This window comes from Prunus persica, chromosome G7 (genome assembly GCF_000346465.2).
Source record: "Prunus persica cultivar Lovell chromosome G7, Prunus_persica_NCBIv2, whole genome shotgun sequence".
NCBI lineage: Eukaryota > Viridiplantae > Streptophyta > Magnoliopsida > Rosales > Rosaceae > Prunus > Prunus persica.
Genome location: NC_034015.1, coordinates 10,391,878 through 10,414,964, shown reverse-complemented (window position 1 = coordinate 10,414,964; position 23,087 = coordinate 10,391,878). Strand labels below are relative to the sequence as shown.

At 38.5% G+C, this 23,087-nt stretch overlaps 2 protein-coding genes across 3 annotated transcripts; both read left to right on the top strand.

The window, feature by feature from the left end:
* Window positions 1,892-6,262, top strand: LOC18770341 (G-type lectin S-receptor-like serine/threonine-protein kinase SD3-1). Of its 2 annotated transcripts, none has more exons than XM_007204814.2 (2): window positions 1,892-2,614; window positions 3,738-6,262. In XM_007204814.2, exon 2 carries the CDS (start codon window positions 3,759-3,761, stop codon window positions 6,015-6,017), a length of 2,259 nt encoding a protein of 752 aa, XP_007204876.1. In that variant the 5' UTR covers window positions 1,892-2,614; window positions 3,738-3,758; the 3' UTR covers window positions 6,018-6,262. The 2 variants fall into 2 exon arrangements, with proteins under 2 accessions (XP_007204876.1, XP_020424772.1); XM_020569183.1 differs by lacking the exon at window positions 1,892-2,614 and adding an exon at window positions 2,636-3,206.
* On the top strand, window positions 7,082-22,818 carry LOC18770445. Its single transcript, XM_020569332.1, has 10 exons — window positions 7,082-7,673; window positions 8,995-10,108; window positions 15,015-15,293; window positions 15,435-16,942; window positions 17,564-18,668; window positions 18,997-19,275; window positions 19,379-20,341; window positions 20,501-21,106; window positions 21,364-22,236; window positions 22,363-22,818. Exons 1-10 carry the CDS (start codon window positions 7,168-7,170, stop codon window positions 22,702-22,704), a joined length of 7,575 nt encoding a protein of 2,524 aa, XP_020424921.1. The 5' UTR covers window positions 7,082-7,167; the 3' UTR covers window positions 22,705-22,818.

Genomic DNA, 23,087 nt, shown 5'->3' with positions numbered 1-23,087 from the left:
TATCTATCTACGTAGGGCCGGGCCTTATAGTAAACTTCAAAGAGCTAACCACGAGGGGCGCTCTAGTCATACAAATGACAAATCATCTGCTTGTGGTTCAACCACTAAACTCCTAGAATTTAACTAAAATACTAGCAATCCATTGACCTTAGAGCATCTCCACCTATAAGGGCTAAGGCAATGGCAATGGCAAGTAAGGGCTGCCACTATTCATGTGAATAGTAGCAGCCTTGCATTTTTTGGTTCCACCCCAAAAGGTTAGGGCAAAGGCAAGAAAAAAAAAAAAGAATATGGAACAAAATATAAATTTGTTATGTATTTATAGGGAAAGTGAATAAAATTGTTATGTATTTATAGGGAAAACATCCATAATTTTTTGGTATTTTTTTTTTAAAAAATTTTGATTTTGATTTTTTTCCATTTTTTTCAATTTTTTTGACTCGCTGACGTCAGCGTGACATCAGCACCCTAGGCTGAAGCCCAGGCAAAATCTGCCCTTGGGCTTGCCCAGGCTGGTGGGACCCAGGGCTTGCCCGGGCTGCAGGTCGTGCGCTGGAGGGTCTTTTAGGCTGGCAGGGGGCCTTTTGCCCGGGTTGGTGGCATGCGCTGGACATGCTCTTATGACTCGAGCAAAGGCAAGTCGACTACTAGTGACCGTTAGTCATCACGATTCCCTTGCGTGCCCGTTGCAGAAATTTTTAACTGATACGTTAGCTCGAGAACTTAATCGAGAATGAATACTTATCCTACGCTTAGTCATGGGAGAGCCACATCAATGATAAGACCCGTCTTAAAGAAGGAGTACATGCCCTTTCAGAGCCGTCGCCTTAGACACCTCCGATTCCACGTATAAGGTGGCGATTCACTCCTAGGTGTGATATGACATGAGTTAGAGGCTACAATGTGCATCACCCCTATAAACATCATAAGGTACTCATAACTGCTAAGTGACAGCATCCCATTGGTCCTTAGTTCAGACACAACGAGCAATCAGGACTGACGTAATGTGGTAGGAGTCAGAGGCTACTCTGTGCATTGCTCCTATAAATTGTGGAAGCGATTTTCATCCTATGAGAATAGTCGTCTAAGATTCTGTCTTCTCCTTCGTCGTCTCTTTCTCCCTACAAAATAAATATGAATAAGAGGACCACACATTGGGAGTGTTGGCCAAAGGCCCTCCGATGCCTAAGTTAGTTCAAGTGTTTGTAGGAAAACAATAGCTAATGGAAGGGGTACAAAGTTGTATGTATAGTGTGAACCGGGCTGCCAAAGGAGTGTGTGGTGGCCGAAGCCTTGTGTGAGAGAGAGAAAGAGTATGACGGCTAGGGTTTGTGAAAGATAATTTCTACAGAGTTTCAGAGTGGAATTTAGATGTACCTCAACCCTTGTGCGTAGTCATATATTTATAAAGATCTCGGAGGCTAGGGTTTTAGAGGAATAATTTCGCATATGGAAAAGAATTATTCTTCCATGATTTAGCGAGATTGGCTTAATTAGGGATTTGATTTAAATCAAATCCCTAATTAAGGTAGGAATAAAATCAATCCCAATTAAATCAGGTAACTCCCAATTAAATTGAGTAACTCCCAATTAGGTCAAATAATCTCCAAATAGAAGGAAATATTTGACCTAGGGTTTTGCTAGAATTTGGTTCCCACATAAACAGTATAAGGTATTCCTAACGGCTAAGTAGCTGCATCCTACTGGTCCTCAATTCAGACACAACGAGCAATCAGGACTGACGTGATCGGCTCAATAAGCCGAGCCGCTCTAGACAACTCTAGAAATATCCCATGTACCTCTATAAATAGAAGGTAAAAGGGCACCGACTCCTTAATAGAAAGATAGCTCAATTCATATGCAATACACTTGTAAACTTATTAGCCAATATCAACCAAAGATTACTTTTCCAATCCTTCTAGTGCTCTTCCTCTCCGTCGTCACTCGAGCCGTCTTAATCTTCGCATCTCACTAATAGTAGGTGGTCAAAGTCCTTACGTTGACCACTGAATTTTCACTGGTTAACATATTCTTTATTTGAATGAAGCCAAGTAAAGTCAGTGTAACTTTTTACTCTTTTTTTTTTGGCCATGCGTAAATGTTTGTTTACTTTTTAAAAAAAGAAAAAGAAACAATTAATCCTGAAAACCCTTTTAGTATCCAAAATCTTTGCTTTCACTCACTACCATACAATTCTCCTCAGTCTTTCTTTACCAATATGGTTACTCTGCCTCTTCTCCGGCGACTATTTGTCACCATCTCCGGCTACATCAAACCCCCACCTTCCAATTTCTCACTTTTCTTCAGTAGAATGCTTTCAGTTTAAGCAGCTTCATCCCAATCCTTCTCCTTTTCAACCCATTGCCTACTCTCAGTCTGCCCCACTTCTTCTCTCTTATCCACACAGCTTTTGGCCCCTGGTTTTCATTTCTTCAACTGTTCAAGAAGAACCCATTGTCTGTTTTCAGTGTAAAAGTTTCTGTCTTTGGGTCCTCTAGGAAAAGTAGCCCATGAAAAGCTTTCCAGGAAAAGAAGTAAAATCCTTCTTCAAGCAAAATTTTGAATTTTTTTAGGAGGCAGTCATCCTGGAATGATTCTACTTGGAGATAAGCTGGTTAGTAAATGTTTAAAGTTTCATTTTTTTCTTTTCCAAATCTCACTCAGTCATAGTATAAGTGAGAAACAAACCCATTTCATATTTGTTTTAGTTGCTGCCAATCTATGGTTTTAATCCATAGAAGAAGCTTGTTCCAGAAATGGGGTTTTCTCAATTTCTTGTATTTTTTGGGTGCAGATTTCTGAATTTCTTGTGTAGTTTGTGGTTTTGTAGATTTCCTACATTTATCATCTTTTTAATATTCAGAGATGATGTATCTGCAGCATCATTGTCCAGCGTCTTTAACCTTTTAAGCCCTGAAAGTGATTGCCTTGCCTAATTTGGGTCCCATTTATCCAGGAATCAATTCAACGCCCACTTTATAATCCCCTAAAATTCCAATTTTTAACTCCTTTACAGCTCATTTTTTGTCACTTCGTTCTCCTGCCTCAATCACTTAGTCAATCTCTGTTTGATTCTACAAATATTGACTGCTCGCATGTCAATCTTCTTATGGCCCTTAGAAATAATAATGGGATGTTTCTGAGATGGTCATGGTGGCAATCCACACCGGTTTTTTGAATTTCTGGGATTTAGACTGTTTTTTCAGGTACTGAATTCTGAATATTCTGTTCTTTCTGGAATTGTAGGAAATTCATTTTGGTTGTTGTTTCTTTGAGCTTATGGTAGAAAGTTTTGAACTTCAGTCTTCATTTGGCCTAGAAACATTGAAATCTATCCAATGCCTAAGATTTTCTTTTTCTTTCTCTGTCTCTGAGTTGTCTTTATTCCTGCCATTTTAACTTTGCAGTGGGCTTAGTCTTGAAAAGGTTGGAACTAGCCAACCTTTTTTTTTTTCTTCACATGCTTCTATATTTCTACTCTTAAATTTCCTAGTGATTCAGTACTTAATGGCAGGCATTGTTAGGAATAAAATTCCGTTACTTTAGCAATTGTATCTTACCTTATTTGTATTACACTCCACCTTTCGTGGGTCGACCCCAATTATAGCCGAATATAGTTTATTGTAATCTCCATATATACTTGTGTCCTTTACAGCAAATTACTCAAAGGAAAATGTGCATATATCTTTTCCCACTTTGATTCAAAGGCAAAGTACTCATTTATTGTTTTTTTGTAGGATCTGTAAGCATATTCAGATATGCCTGAACAGGACAGATATCTCCTCAAATTGTGTTTCTTGCTATGTATCTTTGCTGGGTTCCTGCTACATTCTCTTGGCGCTTCAGAGATTCCCTTGGATTCAAAACTTTCTATAGTTGATAAAGACATGTGGGTCTCTCCAAATGGTGATTTTGCATTTGGATTTTTTAACAGTCTAGATGAGCCAAACTATAGTGTTGGGATCCGTTCCAATTCAAAGTCTATTCCGCTTGATAAACAAATTGTGGTGTGGATTGCTGGAGCTGATCTTATTCTTGGTAACAATTCTTATGCCCAACTGACCCAGGATGGTGAACTAATTTTATTCGATTCCTTGAAGGGAGTGATATGGAGCAGTAAAACAAGGCAGTTGTCTGTTGTTTCAGCTGCTCTGAATGACAATGGAAATCTTGTCCTATTGAATAAAGAGAAACATATTGTTTGGCAAAGTTTTGATACACCTTCTGACACACTTCTTCCTGGACAGAACTTCTCTATGTTTCAAACACTCCGGGCTGCAAGCAAGAATTCTGTGTCCAGTTACTACACTCTTTTCATGAATGCTTCTGGTCAGTTGCAACTGCGATGGGAAAGTCATGTCATCTATTGGACAAGTGGAAGCCCTTCTAGTTCGAACCTCAGTGCTTTCCTCACCTCTGATGGAGCCCTACAACTCCGCGACCAGAACTTGAAACCTGTTTGGTCACTGTTTGGAGAAGATCACAATGACTCTGTTAGTTACAGGTTTCTTAGGCTAGATGTTGATGGTAATCTCCGGTTATACTCATGGGTAGAGCCTTCAAAGTCATGGAGACCAGTCTGGCAGGCTGTTGAGAACCAGTGCAATGTCTTTGCAACCTGTGGCCAACATGGCATCTGTGTCTTTACTGAATCTGGGTCCCCTGATTGCGAATGCCCGTTTAAGCATACAAATGAATCCATTTCCAGATGTTTGATTCCAAATCATCCATGTGACTCTGGTTCTGACATGCTTAAATATATGCATACTTTCCTGTATGGAATGTATCCACCAACTGATGATTTAGTTGCCAAAGTTAGTTTACAGGAATGTAAGAATTTGTGCCTGAATGACCCATCTTGTACAGCTGCAACCTTCTCAAATGATGGAACTGCACGGTGCTTAATGAAGAGAACGCAGTATGTTACTGGCTATTCAGACCCTTCACTAAGTTCAGTATCTTTTGTGAAGATGTGTGCATATCCATTAGCTGTAAATCCCAATCATGTGACGACCTCCTCTTCTCCACTCGAGCAGTCTCATAAGTTTTGTTTCCCTTGTGTAATCGGAGTAGCCTCAGGAATGTTCGTTGTCTTTGTTTTAGTTCAATTGGCACTTGGTTTCTGGTTCTTCAGAAGAAGAAATTTGGATAGAAAGAAAGCCGCTTTTGCTTATACCAGCCCCAACTCAAATGGTTTGATTGTGTTATCCTTCTCTGAAATTGAGGAGCTTACAGAGAACTTTAAGCATCAGATTGGGCCAAAGATGTTCAAAGGTGTTCTTCCAAATAAAAAGCCAGTTGCAATCAAAGATCTGAATATAACCATAGAAGAAAGAAAATACCGGAGTGCAGTTTCAAAGATAGGAAGCATTCATCACAAAAACCTTGTGAAACTGCAGGGCTACTGTTGTGAGTTAGATCACAGATTTCTAGTCTATGAATATGCCAAGAATGGTTCTGTGGAGAAATATATAGAAGATCTTAAATTATGTAAGAAGCTGACTTGGGGAAAGAGATTTGATATATGTTTAAGCGTGGCAAGGGCTATTTGTTATCTACACACAAGCTGTAGGGAATTTATGAGCCATGGAAACTTGAAATGCGAGAATGTGGTATTGGAGGAAAACTTAGAGGCCAAGGTGACTGAATTTGGACTTGGGAAAGTAGTCAGCGAGGCATCGTGCTCTTCTGCGGAGAGGGATGTAGAGGATTTTGGCAAGATGGTGTTAGTATTGGTAAGTGGGTGCAGAGGAGTTGGGGACCTTTGTGAGTGGGCATACAAAGAGTGGATGGAAGGGCGTCCAGAGAATGTAGTAGATAAAAGAATAAGTGGTGGGTTTAATCTGCAAGAGCTGGAACGTTCTTTAAGAATTGCATTTTGGTGTCTCCAAATTGATGAACGCCGAAGACCTTCAATGAGAGAGGTGGTTAAGGTGTTGGAGGGCACATTGAGTGTTGATCCACCTCCGCCCCCATTTGGTTGTAATGGGCCACTTGAGGAAGAAGAGGAGCCATAGGATCCAGCTATATCGAAAAAATCGTTATTTTTTTTTTCGAAATACCTTCAAGAGTTTCAAGTTGTGTATAGTAGGACTAACAACAGAATGACAATTTGATCTTGTGTTTTCCTTTTTCTTTGAGAGATAGGCTTAACAAAAGATTTCCTCCCTGTCTGGGTTTCCACCATAATGAAATGTCATTTTGTCATATAATGTTTGAATTTCATGTTTAATTTTGAAATATGATTTACATTGTAGTCGTATATGCTGTCTTCCAAGGACAAGGAGCGAAATTGGGCTTTTATCAGGTATGAATTATCATTTGGTTTCCACGATTACACGGCCTATGGCTATGGGGTTTTTGTATTCTGGTTATCACAGGTGTTTTTCTTGTTAATGAAGGTTATTATTGTAGTTGGCTTGCATTTTTAAGCCCAACATTTTCTGTATTTTTGTTTCCTTTATTATTTTACTTGTTCAGTATCGAGATGCAGAGAGGGTTCTGATTCAGTTCAGCTGGTTTTTATCGAAATGAATAAATTAAAGATATACCGATAAAATTGTCTGAGGGAACCTTGCCATTGTTAAATCTTCCAGTAATCAAATGCTTCCTTCCCCGTATGGACTCGGAGCGAAATTGCTTGGAACAAGCATGGTAAACTCAATGATATTGATGAATTCAGAGCCGGTTTGACATTGATTTGCTGTGAAAATAATCCGTATAAATTTAATATAGTGTACACCATTTATATTCAAGTCGTGCTAAAGATTCAAGTCTTCTAGATCTCTGTTTAATAAATAATGTATGAGTTCATGTTCCACACTATCTTTTTATACTTGAAAATCAAACAAGTTGTCATTAAACAAGAATAAAAGATTCCATTTACGAGAGAAAATAAAAAAAGTTCATATAAAAGTAAACAAATCGTTTTGTCATCGTATGATTACCGAGAGTTACAGGTGGGACTCTGCAAGATAATAACGGGGTCGTTTGATTAAAAGAAAAACTAATTAATCTTGACTTCGACTGATTAATTAGGTTGAGCTGCGGATTATTTAGCTACCAAGCTAGTTGGTTTTGCAAACACTTTTAAGTAACATCTTGCCAAAGCTTCCATTACCAGCTAACAGGTTGGCTACTGATCTAGTCTCTGCAGTGGCTGATCCCATGACCACCCAAACCTCCTCGGCTTCGCCTCCTCCTTCGACCCCTCCACCGAAATATGAGGTGTTCCTGAGTTTTAGAGGTCTGGACACTCGAAAAGGTTTTACTGACTATTTGTACAACGCCTTAATGCAGAAAGGAATCCACACTTTCAGAGATGATGAACAACTCGACAGTGGAGAACCCATTTCAACGGCACTCTTGAAAGCAATTGAAGAATCGCAAATTTCAGTCGTCATTCTTTCAAAAAACTATGCAACGTCCACATGGTGTCTGGATGAACTTGCCACTATGGTTGAACTTGCAGCAAACATCAAGTCCAGGCTGATTTTGCCTGTCTTCTACGACGTGACGCCATCCGAAGTACGAGAACAAACCGGAGAACATTTTAAAGAGGTGTTTGCTCAACATGATAAAGATTTCAAAGGCGAGCCAGGAAAGGTGACAAGGTGGAAGGAATCTCTCACTGCAATAGCCAACCTCTCAGGATTTGATTTAAGAGGTTACAGGTAAGGCTGGTGCTTTTATTACGAATTTTCTTTTTTGGGGGTAAAAATCTCTCAAAAGCTATAGAAGAAAACGTGAGAGTTACAAAACAAACCTCCTGAATAAACAGATAGATCAAATCCAAAGAAACTGAAGTGTGTGTTTTTTTTGCTAGAGAACTGAATGTGTTGTTGTAAGCTGTTAGTGTGTATACCTTACATAAATTCGATATGTGCTAGAAGTACATAAAAATCTGCGAAATTCTATGGAAAAAGTCATAGAGATTCCCTTTGAACTTACTGTTAAAAGTTAATGCTCATTTGTGAGAAGGTTCTACACAATCTCATGAAGAAAATCGGTGAATAAATCCCATGTCCTAGACAAGTCGTACTAATGTATTGTACTAGAATAATATAGTATTCTAGAGTAGTGTATCCAATTGTGGCTGTTGTTAAACAGTAGGAGGCGTGGAACAAGTCAGCAACAATGCCTATAAATAGGTATGCAAGCAATAGTGAAAGGTGGATCAGCCAAAAGAACTCCCATTGTTACCAAGGATGCCAAGAGCAAACCCACCAATCTATTAGGTTGCCAATAGCCACATAGAGGCCAATTAGCCTAATTCTATCAAGCAAAGAGTTGAGTAGCCAATAGCTACATCAGTAAAAGCCAATCACCTAGTCCTAAATCAACCCACCAATTAGCCAAGACCCACACAACTAGAAGGCCAAGCCATGTACTATTCTCCTCCAGTCCAATAAAACACCTTGTTTCTAATTGTCCTATTATAAAATTATGAAATTATGTAGAAGGAAGAGGTTCCACCCCAAAATCAATTGGCGATGGGGGGAGTTGAACAATACATATATTTGGTGATGTAGAGCATGTGTGGCCGTTGGGCTTCACACGTGGGCAAATGTACAGCTCTGATACAGTGAAAAAATACATTCCCTTGATTGTTTTCGTTGTTGAGTGTACAGTATATATAGCATACATGAGTCGATAGCTAAACAAAAGCCAACATGATCTAGGACTCTAGGAGTCTACAAAGTGATATACAATATGAAATAAATTGTGAAGATTATTGAAAGTAGCTAGAGAGGCAACAATCTTGGACTCTTGAAGAATGCTAACAGTATATCACCTCAAGAAAAACTTTATAATAGTCCATATAAATCTAAATCGAATAGCCTTTCTTAAAGTACATTAAGAGAACGGTGCATGTTGAGAGGTAGGAAACCTACTGCAGTATGACTAGAAAACGATAAGTTCACATTTTTTCCGTCTTTAATTATGATGCTTACTCACCCAAATACTTAACACAATGCTCCAACCTTTTTGCAGATATGCGAAAGAAGTCATTACAAAGATAGTTGAGCGTATTTTTGCTGGATTGAATAACACAATTCTCACATTCTCAAATGATTTAAAGGACTTTATTGGTATGGATCGTGTAAATGAAATTAAAGCCAAAATGAGTTCGCGTTTAGGGTCGGAGGAAGTTTGTGTAGTAGGGATTTGTGGGATGACAGGGATTGGTAAGACTACCATTGCAAAGGCTCTATCTCAAGGAATTCGGAATCAATTCGAAGCTTTCAGTTTCATTTCTAAGGTTGGAGAGATATCTAGAAAGGAAAGTTTATTTCATATCCAAGAACAACTTTGTGATCACTTGTTGAATAAAAAAGTAACTACAAGGAATGCCGATGATGTGATATGTAAGAGATTGTGTGGCAAACGGGTGCTTATAATTCTTGACAATGTGGATGAATTAGAACAAATAGAAGCTGTAGCTGGAAAGAATGATGCAGAGTTATCTAATCGGTTTGGTAAAGGAAGTAGAATCATCATAACCACAACAGATGACAGGTTGTTGGTAAATTATAAGCCAATGATATGCAGGATTGATAAACTTACTCAACAAGAATCTCTTCTTCTCTTCTGCCGGAAAGCCTTCAAAAAAGACCATCCAATGGATGGTTATGAGAAGTTGTCTTATAAATTTGTAGATTACATTGATGGTCTTCCTTTGGCTCTTGAAGTTCTCGGTAGCTCCTTAAGGGACAGAAGTGTAGAATATTGGTCGAGTAAATTGGTTTCTTTAAAAGATAATAAGTACTCCATTGAGAAGAAAATTATTGATGTTCTTAAAGCAAGTTTTGATGGATTAGAGAATCAAGAACAGCAGCAAATATTTTTGGACACTGCATGTTTCTTCAAAGGTGAGAACGTATGCCGTGTAGAAAAGATATTTGAAAGCTGTGGCTACTATCCAGGCATCAATATAAATATCCTTCGTGAGAAATATTTGATAAGTATCAAAGGAGGAAAACTATGGATGCATGATTTACTACAACAAATGGGCAGAGAAATTGTTCGTGGAGAATCCAAAAAGGAAGGAGAACGCAGCAGATTGTGGCTTCATACAGACGCCCTTCCTGTACTGAAGAAAAATAAGGTAAGAATTTGGTAGAACCATATAGTACTCCCTAAAAAATGCATTTTGACTCTACCAATACTAATATTTAATGGATTTTGAGAAACAAATTTTCTTTTGAATGCCTATGTTTCATATTCACTTAGATTAAAGAGCTGTTTAGTTATTATTTCAAAGGTAGATGTCTACTTCATCTGAATTTCAAATTTTTGGTTTGCTGAAACGAGCTTTCAAAGTTGCTAATACTCTATGGCATGAATACTTTTCTGTTATGTGTTGGGGACTCCTTATTTAGTTAGGATTTCGATTACTTATCCGTTTGTTTAGTCCTATTGTAATTGAGATTTATTTCCTATTTGATCTCTTTTAGGGTTGACACATCTTTCTACTTCTTTATACATAACTTTATATTGGGAAAGAAAACATATCTGAAAATTATCATATACTTTGTTTGGCATGGTTGCATTTAACCCTCTTACCTTGATATATTCCCATGAGGATATTGCCTATATCTTGGCTCCGACGAGCGCTACTCTTCAGGGGGAGGGAGATCAAAGAGAAGTTGTGTTTGCGTGAATTAGGTCAAGTTGATATAGAAGAATTCTCCTTTAACGTTGTTGTTTAAAACTTTGCCTTTGTCCTTGCCTTTGCTCTTACTTTGCTTTGCCTTGCCAGTGCTTTGTGTTGGGTTACTATGATATTATATGGGGTAATGCTTATCATTTTAGGATTGGTTTATTTATGACATGTCGTTAATGTTAAAAATAGTCGTAGGGTATTTTGTGTTGGCGTGAGCCATAATTCAGGGATCTCGTGATCCCTGATTTCCTGGTGTAATTCACGTTACCTAATTAGAATAATTACGTAGCTAGGATTCCTTGTAATTTGCTAATTACTTTTTCTTGTAGGAAAAGTCAACTTGTACTTGTATATATATCCTCCTCTTGGAGAAATATAATATCAATCACAATTATTCAATCGTTTAGTCTGAGTTGGTATCAGAGTCGGTTAACTCTCAAACAAAAATACAAACCCTACCCATCGACATCCTCTAGCGCCGAATATAGAAAAAAGGAAAAACATAGCTGCCGCAAAACAGCAGCTAAGCCCTTATCGTCACAAACTTAGTGCGGCAAAAGACTCCTACAACACCAACCCATCCAAACTTGTTCTCTCTCCTTCATGGCTTTCAAAGATACTCCAGACAACCCCATCGCAATTGCAAAATCCAGTGCTTCAGAAACCCACAAAAATCTTGACATGGGGCAACCAATTGTTACAGTTCACAATGATACTTCTGCTGCCCCATTCACCATACAGTTGAATGGAAAAAACTATAACACTTGGTTGAAGATGATGTTGCTTAATGTGTCAGGCCATGGAAAAAGAGGTTATCTAGCAAGGAAGGTGGCTTAAGTGGAGGAAGATGCTTCGGGCTTCGATTCGTGGTGTATTGAGGACTCCATTGTTAAGGGATGGTTGATAAAAACAATGAAACCTGATTTGGTAGAATTGTTCTTAGATCTACCAATAGCTAAAGATGTTTGGGTGAGAACAACCCAGATGTATTATGACGTGTCTGATGAGTTGCAGATTTATGAATTACGGTGTAAAGAAACTCGTATTACTCAAGGAGGTCACTTTATTGCATCCTACTCTGCTGAGCACAAGAGCGTTTGGTTGGAGCTAGACCGTCGTCGTCCAATCAACATGAAGTGCCCTGATGATGTGAAGATTCGACAGGCTGAGATGCATAAAGACTATATTTTTGATTTTCTTGCATGTCTAGATGATAAGTTTGATAAAATTAGATGAGATTTGTTAAGGATGAGGCCATTGCCAAAATTGGAGGAGTCGTTTGCTTTTGTTCGTAAAGAGGCCTAACGCCGGGGGATAATGCTCAAGAAGGATGGAAAGACTAAATCCTCTGCTATAATGGTTTCTAAAGCCCATACTGCTAGTTTTTCTTTTCCCCGTCCAACCCTTTAATAAAATGAAAACATGCATCACACTTACTATAATGGGAACTGTCATACAGAGGCCAGATATTTTCACAAGATGGGGTTTCCAGAGTGGAGAACGAGATGTTTTTTCTGTCGCCACTTTTATGTTACCATGGATGTTATGTTTGTGGAGAACAAGATTTTTTTTCTATTAGACGTGCCCAATCATGAGGGAGAATACAGTAAAAGAACCACATAATTGATTTGAGATAGAAATGCGGGGGAAAGAAGCACAACATAGTGTTTTGGAACCCTAGCCGCTCAGCTCAGCGGAGCTGAGCCAAGTAGCTGCTAGAAGTAGGCTGCCGACCAGTCCAACCGAGCCAAATGCGACATCAGCGAGCTTGAACTGTACAGTAGCGACCTTCTCTCTCGAACATACCTACTCATACTCTACTGAACATCCCTGAGGTAAGTTCTTTAGATCCTAATGCTTTTCAAAATATTGTTGAAATTGTGAAAAAATTACGTGCACGAGCAAACAGGGGAATACCACAGACAAATTCTCAACAGAAGGCAAGGTGAAATATGCCATTGCTGATTATGTCTCCACACACAAATTGTCTCATAAAGCTAAAGCATTTGTCAGTCAAAGGGAATGAATTAAAATTCCTAATAGATTGGAAGAAGCTTTGCAAGACCCAAAATGGGTGGAAGCAATGAATGTGGAGATGAAGGCCTTACAGAAGAATAGAACATGGGAGATAGTTCTGCAACTTGAAGGAAAGAAATCTGTTGGATGTCGATGGGTGTACACAGTTAAGCACAAAGCTGATGACACAATAGACAGATATAAAGCAAGACTTGTGCCCAAAAGGTACACACAGACGATTAGCAGGATACATTTACACCGGTGGCAAAAATTAATACGGTGCGAGTTTTATTGTCCTTAGTAGCTAATTTAGATTGGCCTCTCAAGAAATTCGATGTGAAGAATACCTTTATGAATGGAGATCTAGAATAAAAAGTGTACATGGACATGCCAACTGGCTATGGGTTGTCTAATAACAGTGGGAAGGTGTGTAGGCTTTGAAAGGCTTTTCATGGATTGAAACAGTCTCCACGAGCATGGATTGGGCAGTTCATTAAAGCAATGAAGAAGTATGAATATCATTAAAGGTAACTCAGATTTACCATATTGATCAAACATAAGGATGGTAAGGTTGCTGATAATCTATGTCGACGATATGACAGTTATTGGTGGTGATGTTGTTGAAATGGGTAAATTACAGAAGTACTTAGAGTTTGAGATGAAGGACTTGGGGGCTTTGAAGTATTTTATAGGAATCGAAGTAACTCGCTCTACTACTAGTATTTGTCTCTCTTAAAGGAATTACGTTCTAAACCGGTTGATAGAAACTGGTATGTTAGTGTGTGCACCAGCCGAAACTCCCCCATTGTGCAGAATCATCACCTAGCAATCTATCCTGATAAAGTGCCAACCAACAAGGAGAGATATTAGAGGTTAGTGGGAAGGCTAATTTATCTTTCACACACTAGACCAGATATCACATATGCAGTTAGTGTTGTTAGCGATTTCATGCATTCTCCTAGTGAGGATCACTTAGCGGCAGTTATGAGGATTTTGAAGAAAGCTCTAGGCCGAGGCTTGATATTCAGAAAACTGGGACATTTGGATGTCAAAGGTTATATAGATGCAGATTGGGCAGACAATATATAATAGATAGATGTTCTACATAGGTTACTTAACTTTCATTGGGGGTAATTTGGTTACATGGCGAAGTAAGAAGCAGAATGTAGTGGCTCGATCTTCAACTGAGGCAGAATATAGGGGCATAGCACAGAGAGATTGTGAGCTTCTTTGGCTAATGATACTCCTGTATGAAATTGGTTTTCCACTAAAGAAAATCATGAAGCTTTACTGTGACAACCAAGCTGCGAGAGAGATAGAAAATAATCTAGTTCAACATGACAGAACTAAGCATGTTGAAGTGGATAGGCATTATATCAAGGAGAAGCTGGAAGATAAGCTAATCGATATACCATTTGTAAAGTCAGAAGAACAGTTGGCAGATGTCTTAATGCATACGGTGTCAGCAAAGGTTTTTCATGACTTACTTGACAAGTTGGGCATAGGAAATATCTACACACCAACTTGAGGAGGAGTGTTGGCGTGAGCCATAATTCAGGGATCCTGTGATCCCTGATTTTTTGGTGTAATTCACATTACCTAATTAGAATAATTATCTAATTAGGATTCCTTGTAATTGGCTAATTACTTTTCCTTATAGGATTGTACTTGTATGTATATATCCTCCTCTTGGAGAAATATAATATCAATCACAATTATTCAATCATGTGTTTAGTTTGAGTTTTTCTTTATAGCTTGGATTGTACTCGTTTTGCTGGTATCAAATCAGAATTCCTATTTCATCTTATCTTCTTCCTCTCTTTCTCCCTTTCTGATCTGCATACCTATCACTTTTCCTTGCTTTGACGCTAATTTTTAGGGTTTGCTCTAGTGTTTACATTGCGATCTTTGCTTTGGGTTATCTGTCTTTTAACTCGTGTATCCCTACATCACTAGTGCTAATGGTGTCCCTTCTCCCGTCACCGGTGAAGATTCTGACGACACACTTCACTAAAGAAAATTTGGAAAGTGTGATTATTGGTTTTTCGTTTGTTAATTCTGAAGCCCATCTTGTAGATATATTCTTACCAAGGCAATCCTATGACTCGCTCTACAAGTTGGTCATGGGAAACATCTTTGTCTCAACTTGAGGAAGAGTGTTGGCGAGTCCTTATTTAGTTACGATTTTGGTTACTTACCCGTTTATATAGTCCTACTTATTTGTTTATTTAGTCATATTGTAATTGCGATGTATTTCATATTTTATCTCTTTTAGGAGAAGAATACTTATCTGAAAATTCTCGTATACTTTATTTGGCACTATGTCTATTAGGGGACAGATGCTGTTCAAGGTATTTTCCTAAGCTCGCCTCAGCAGAAGTATGTAGACTTGAAGAAAGACCCATTTTTAATGATGGATAGTCTAAGATTGTTGAAGATTTACAATGTAAACTTTTCTGGATGCCTTGAATATCTTTCAGATGAGTTAAGCTTCTTGGAATGGCACAAATATCCTTTAAAATCTCTGCCCTCAAGTTTTGAACCCGATAAACTTGTGGAACTGAACTTGTCTCAAAGCGAAATAGAGCTATTATGGGAGGAAATTGAGAGGGTAAGATTATTTATTCTGTCCATTTCTTATGTTGATGAGCTTTTATCAACTTTGAGTCTTTAAGAGAATGCTATTTATATTAAATTACAGACGACTTTGTTTTATTTTTATTTTTAAATTTCTTTACAACCTTTGGAAAAGTTGGTGATGCTCAACCTTAGTGATTGTGAAAAGTTGATCAAGACCCCTGACTTCGACAAAGTCCCAAATCTTGAGCACCTAATCCTTAAAGGTTGTATAAGCTTGTCTGAGGTTCCCGACAGTATCAACTTGAGATGTCTCACAAATTTCATTCTTTCGGGATGTTCCAAACTCGAAAAGCTTCCAAATATTGGGGAAGACATGCAACAATTAAGGGAACTTCATTTAGATGGAACAGCTATAGAAGAGCTACCAACATCAATCAAGCATTTGAATGGCCTTACTTTGCTCAATCTCAGAGACTGCAAGAACCTATTGAGTCTGCCAGACATCATTTGTACTAGTTTGACAGCACTTCAAATTCTCAACCTCTTGGGGTGTTCCAATCTTAAGGAGTTACCAGAGAACTTGGGGAGTTTAGAAAGTTTACAGGAGCTTGATGCAAGTGGGACAGCTATACGAGAGGTACCGACATCAATCAAACATTTGACCGGCCTTATCCTATTCAATCTCAAAGACTGCACCAACCTTTTGGTTCTTCCAGATGTCCTTTGTACTAGTTTGACATCACTTCAAATTCTCAACCTCTCTGGGTGTTCAAATCTTAACGAGTTACCAGAGAACTTGGGGAGTTTAGATTTTTTACAGGAGCTTGATGCTAGCGGGACGGCTATAAGCCAAATACCTGAAAGCATCTCTGAACTTTCTCAGCTTGGAGAACTTTTCTTGGATGATTGTAGCAAGCTTCAATCATTGCCAAGACTTCCATTAAGTATAAGAGCTCTAAGTGCACATAATTGTCCTCTCCTGCAATCAAATAAAATAACGGTGTGGCCTTCAGCTGCTGTCGGATTAGGTTATATAAATTGCCACATTGATAAAGACAAAGCTCATGCAATACCGGATCAACATCTTATGTTGCCATTCCATCAAATATTCTTTGAGCTTCCATTACCAGCTAACAGGTTGGCTACTGATCTAGTATCTGCAGTGGCTGATCCCATGACCGCCCAAACCTCCTCGGCTTTGCCTCCTCCTTCTACCCCTCCACCGAAATATGAGGTGTTCCTGAGTTTTAGAGGTCTGGATACTCGAAAAGGTTTTACTGACTATTTGTACAAAACCTTAATTCAGAATGGAATCCACTCTTTCAGAGATGATGAGCAACTCGACAGTGGAGAACCCATTTCAACAGCACTCTTGAAAGCAATTGAAGAATCGCAAATTTCAGTCGTCATTCTTTCAAAAAACTATGCAACGTCCACATGGTGTCTGGATGAACTTGCCACCATGGTTGAAAGTGCAGCAAACACCAAGTCCAGGCTGATTTTGCCTGTCTTCTACGACGTGACGCCATCCGAAGTACGAGAACAAACCGGAGAACATTTTAAAGAGGCGTTTGCTCAACATGATAAAGATTTCGAAGGCGAGCCAGGAAAGGTGACAAGGTGGAAGGAATCTCTCACTGAAATAGCCAACCTCTCAGGATTTGATGTAAGAGGTTTTAGGTAAGGCAGCTGCTTTTATAAAATATTGGTCATTTCAGTTATATATATTTTTGTAGCATATATGTTTGCCAAGCTAAAATAACATATGACAAGAGGCCAAGGATAAACAAAAATATATCAAGTATCATTACAAAAACTGAAACTGAAAACGAAATATTGGATCAAGTGCGAGATGGAGAGGCAAGGCTTCAAAGGAAGACCAGTTTGATCAAATATTGGATCCTCGGATCCCTTGAGATGGACATGTTAGGAAGTGTTAAACAAACTTAGGTAAATTGAAATCCAAAATGGCAGTGGAACTTTTCACATACAGTTAAATTGAGGAGATTATGATTAACTTATAGTCAGGTTCTTATTTTTTTTTTCCTTGGTTAGAAAAAAGAATTTTATTTTAATCAGATATAAACTTCATAAGATAGTAACCAGAATGGAGAATCCTCAACTCAAATATGAAAGCTACAGAAGAAATATATGGATCAAAACATGCTTCTATTATATATGGCAAGAGTAAAAGATCCCATTTACATGAGAAGAGCTAGGAATAGTCTAGTCAACACTACCACTATAGTATGACAAATCACTGACCGAAATACTTAACATGATGCTCTATCCTTTTTGCAGATACGAGACAAATGTGACTGAAGAGATAGTTAAACGGATTTTGGGTAAACTGAATACATGTCACACATTCTCAGATGATTTAAAGGATTTTGTTGGTATTAATCGTGTACATGAAATTAAATCCAACATGGGTCCGTGTCTGGAAGAAGTTCGGGTAATAGGGATTTGTGGGATGCCAGGGATTGGTAAGAGTACCATTGCAAAAGCTCTTTCTCAAAGTATTCGCAATCAATTCGAAGCTTTCAGTTTCATTTCTAAGATTGGAGAGATATCTACAAAAGAAAGCTTATCCCATATCAAAGAACAACTTTGTGATCACTTGTTGAATAACAAAGAAACTACAAAGAATGTCGATGATGTGATATGTAAGAGATTTCGCGGCAAACGGGTGCTTATAATTCTTGACAACGTGGATGCGTTAGAACAAATTAAAGCTGTAGCTGGAAGTGATGATGAAGAATTATCTAATCGGTTTGGTCAGGGTAGCAGAATCATCATAACCACAACAAATGACAGGCTGTTGATAGATTATAATCCAGAAATATACAGGATTGAGAAACTTACTCAAGATGAAGCTCTTCTTCTCTTCTGCCGGAAAGCCTTCAAAAAAGACCATCCTACGGATGGTTTTGAGGACTTGTCTGATGAATTTGTAGATTACATTGATGGTCTTCCTTTGGCTCTTGAAGTTTTGGGTTCCTCCTTATGGAAAAGAAGTGTGGAAGAATGGTCTAGTACATTAGCTTCTTTAAAAGATAATAATTATTCTGGTGAAGAAAAAATTATTGATATTCTTAAAGTAAGTTTTGATGGATTAAAGAATCCAGCACAGCAGGAAATCTTTTTGGACACTGCATGTTTCTTCAGAGGAGAGGATGCATGTCGTATAAAAAAGATATTTGAAAGCTGTGGCTACCATCCAGGAAGGAATATAAACATCCTCTGTGAGAAATATTTATTAAGCATTGTTGGAGGAAAATTGTGGATGCATGATTTACTACAACAAATGGGCAGAGAAATTGTTCGGAGAGAATCCAAAAAGCAAGGAGAACGCAGCAGATTGTGGCATCATACAGATGCGCTTCCTGTACTAAAGAAAAATAAGGTGAGAAATTTAGTAGAATCATACACTACAAACCATTCATTTTTTCTTTAGATTAAAAAGTTGTTTTGTGCCAACGGAATCTAGCCCAGTGGAAAGGGCCTTGACTTGCAGACTAGAGGTCTTAGGTTCAAATTCCCAGGGCATCATAGTTGTGTGTGTGAGAAATCCCCCTCTCTTGTAGTTTACTATAAAATATAAAAAAAAATGTTATTTCGTTGTAACTTCTAAGGTATATTTTATTTAAATTTTGAATTTTTGTTTTGCTGAAAAGAATATTTAAACTTGCTTCTATTTTGTCTATAAATAACTTTTCTACTACGGCTATTAGGGGACAGATGCTGTTAAAGGTATTTTCCTAACCTTGCCTAAGCAACAGAAAGTGCACTTGAAGGAAGACCCATTCTCAAACTTGGACAGTCTAAGATTGTTGAAGATTCACAATGTGAAATTTGCGGAATGCCTTGAATATCTTTCGGATGAGTTAAGGTTCTTGGAATGGCACAAATATCCTTTAAAATATCTGCCTTCAAGTTTTGAACCCCATAAACTTGTTGAACTGAACTTGTGCGAAAGCGAAATAGAGCAATTATGGGAGGAAATTGAAAGGGTAATATTACTTATTCTGTTCAGTTCTTACGTTGAATTTGTTCATCAAATTTAAGTCTTTAAGCCATGTTTTAAGTACTTTGGGTTTATAAATTTCTTTACAGCCTTTGGAAAAGTTGGTGATACTCAACCTTAGTGATTGTGAAAAGTTCATCAAGGCCCCTGACTTTAACAAAGTCCCAAACCTTGAGCAGCTAATCCTGAAAGGTTGTACAAGCTTGTCTGAGGTTCCCGTCAGTATCAACTTGAGATCTCTCACAGATTTCATTCTTTCGGGATGTTCCAAACTCAGTAAGCTTCCAGAGATTGGGGAAGACATGAAACAATTAAGGGAACTTCATTTAGATGGAACAGCTATAGAAGAGCTACCAACATCAATCAAGCATTTGAATGGCCTTACTTTGCTCAATCTCAGAGACTGCAAGAACCTGTTGAGTCTGCCAGACATCATTTGTACTAGTTTGACAGCACTTCAAATTCTCAATCTCTTGGGATGTTCCAATCTTAATGAGTTACCAGAGAACTTGGGGAGTTTAGAATGTTTACAGGAGCTCAATGCAAGTGGGACAGCTATACGAGAGCTACCGACATCAATCAGACATTTGACCGGCCTTACCCTATTCAATCTCAAAGACTGCACCAACCTTTTGCTTCTTCCAGATGTCCTTTGTACTAGTTTGACATCACTTCAAATTCTCAACCTCTCAGGGTGTTCGAATCTTAACGAGTTACCAGAGAACTTGGGGAGTTTAGATTTTTTACAGGAGCTTGATGCTAGCGGGACGGCTATAAGCCAAGTACCTGAAAGCATCTCTGAAATTTCTCAGCTTGGAGAACTTTTCTTGGATGATTGTAGCAAGCTTCAATCATTGCCAAGACTTCCATTTAGTATAAGAGCTGTAAGTGCACATAATTGTCCTCTCCTGCAATCAAATAAAATAACGGTGTGGCCGTCAGCTGCTGCCGGATTCAGTTATATAAATTGCCACAGTGATAAAGACAAAGCTCATGCAATTTGGTTACCGGATCAACATCTTATGTTGCCATTCTATCAAATATTCTTTGAGGTCCTCTCTCTCTCTAATCAACTTCGTTTTTCTATCTTTCTTTCGCTTCACACACACACACACACACACACACTCTCTCTCTCACGATCTGTATATCTAACTAATCAACTTCTTTTTATTATTATTAGTTATTACCTTTCTTTTGCTTCTATTTTGTAGCGCACAATTCGTCACGGTGATGGCTTGGAACTTGGTTATCGATCAAATAATATTCCAGAATGGTTGAGCCGTCATAGTATTGAATCCACCATAACAATATTGCTACCTCCTGATTTAGATGGGAAGAGGAAATGGATGGGACTTGCTCTTTGTTTTGTTTGCGTAGCAGCCCAGAAGCATGATAATTTGGAAGATGAACCACACGTTGATGAGGAATTTGGAGTAACGTTCAATCGCAATCACCGTATTGAACTATGTACAACTGAAGATCCTCATGAATGTCCCCTAGTAATTAATTACCGTGATTGCGATCTAGCTGGACCTTTTATACATTGGTGCTATATACCACGACGTTGCTTTGCGGAAAGTTCGAATACACGCTTCATTTCAGCTTCAATTAAACCTGATAGCCCAGGCGTAAAGGTAACAATGTGTGGGACGAGTCTAATATACTTGGCAGATGTGCCTGAATTTGTCCTGAAATTGAATAAACACCAAGAATATTGCTATCACGGTAATCAGATTAAACAAGAAACTACTACTCCAATCCGGATTGTAGGTCAATTGAGAAGAAACGTGGTGTCATTGCTTGGAAAACTATTTGAGGTACCATGTCTCTCTCTCGAAGAGGACTAACATGTCAAGGGGATGGCACTATTTTGCTATTCTTCAATCACGCGCTGCCATGTGAAATTCTTAATATGCGTGGCAGAACGTGATTGGTTGGGAATATATAGCAAAATAGTGTTATCCCATTGGTATACAAGTTTTTCTCCTCTCTCTCACCAAAAAAAACACATACCCAGAAAAAGACTGACGACTTAATTACTGACATCATGAGTGCCATATATATGTTTGTGTAGGGATTACAGCGGGGCCTTCCTTATCGCTATGATTATGGTTTTATTTTTCCTCTACGAGAAAGATTAGAGTGGTTTAGTGAACAAAGCAGTGCCAGTGCCCCTGGGTGCGAAGTAAACTTACCTCTTCCTCCAAATCTGAACAACGATGACAACTGGGCAGGACTTTCTCTATACTTTGTCTGCACTCTGCCTCCAGGTGTTTCACGTACTCGCACTTTCTATGCGTGTCATTTGTATGCACCTATTGAAGGTGTGGGTTACCGACTGATGCATCGGCTAATGTTATGTTCCCCCTGGGATGACAATGCGGGGTCTCATCGACTCCTCATTATTTATATACCACGAGTACGCTTTGCAGAACGATTGAATCGCTGTCGTTTCATTCATGCTTTTGTTCGAACTCCAGGTGTGGAAATGTGTGGGATGCGTCTCGTATACAACCAAGATTTGAAAGGCTTAATCCAAACAATTAGCCATTGCACCACCGGTCAGTCTGCTTACTACGGAACTGGTGATTTCACAGATACCAAGAAATATAAGGGAATTAGTTTGGGAGCTACGACTTTGCAAACGAATCTGCTTCAAGCAGCCAACTCCAGCAAGCACAGCTCTGTGAGCGATGTTTGTCCTCCTTTCCAGCCTATAGATTTCGGACCAAAAACTGATTCTGCTGTGGGCTCTCAACATGAAAGTAAAACAGTACCAGTTTCTCAGGATGAAACAGAACAAGGAGAAGATGGTGTGGGAAGTATTTTCTCAGCAAGCGGTGTTCGAACTGAACAAGAAGTACAAGAACAAGAATATACCACTTCAACCAGAATTGTGGATCAATTGAGAAGAAACCTGGTGTCATTACTTGAAAAACTGTTTAAGGTACAAAATCTCTCTCTCTCTCTCTCTCTCTCTCTCTCTCTGTGTCTTACTTACCGAAAAAAAATGAAAAAATCTGACGACTTAATTTACTGATATATCATGAGTACCATATATATGTTTTTGCAGGGATTACAGGGGGGCCTTCCGCATATCTATGATTATGGTTTTATTTTTTGTGTACGAGAAAGATTACAGTGGTTTAGTGAACAAAGCGCCGCTCCTGGGTGCACAGTAAACTTACCTCTTCCTCCGAATCTGCACAATGACGAGAACTGGGCAGGACTTTCGTTATACGTTGTCTACACTCTACCTTCAGATGTTGAACTTTCTCGCATAGTCTATGAGTGTCATTTGTGTACACCTATTGAAGCTGTGGGTCCTGAACAAATGATAAATAGTTTGGAGTTACGATCTCATTGGGATGACAATGTGGGATCACATCGACTCCTCATTATTCAATTACTTTAGTCAATGTTAATTCTAAGTATTTTTCCATGTTGAGTATCTATTACCATGCTTAATGCTTTGAATGTTTGGCCAACATTTAATTGTTTTGATGCTAAATTGACGATGGGAATATCCAATTTGGGGTTGCTTCTTGTAATAGATGCCATGAGTTACATGATTATACAGGGATGTTTGTCATGACTTATGTGGTTGTTTTGTAGGTTTTCCAAGGAATTTAATGGGTTCTTATTATCTTAATTCCATTACTAGGGATGGAGTGGGTTGGTAATAAGAATACTTTTGGTATAACCAGGGATGGAGTATCGAATAAAGTAGGGAAAATCAACTGTCAACATAGAGAATAATTAGGATTAACATGCTAAGGGAATTGGGTAGAATTGGCT

Excerpts from the sequence above, each read along its gene's own strand:
- LOC18770341 (XM_007204814.2), top strand. The coding sequence starts at position 3,759 with ATGCCTGAACAGGACAGATATCTCCTCAAATTGTGTTTCTTGCTATGT.
- LOC18770445 (XM_020569332.1), top strand. The coding sequence starts at position 7,168 with ATGACCACCCAAACCTCCTCGGCTTCGCCTCCTCCTTCGACCCCTCCA. Across the intron at positions 19,276-19,378 it reads TATGGGAGGAAATTGAAAGG|CCTTTGGAAAAGTTGGTGAT; the intron begins GTAATATTACTT and ends ATTTCTTTACAG. Across the intron at positions 22,237-22,362 it reads TACTTGAAAAACTGTTTAAG|GGATTACAGGGGGGCCTTCC; the intron begins GTACAAAATCTC and ends ATGTTTTTGCAG.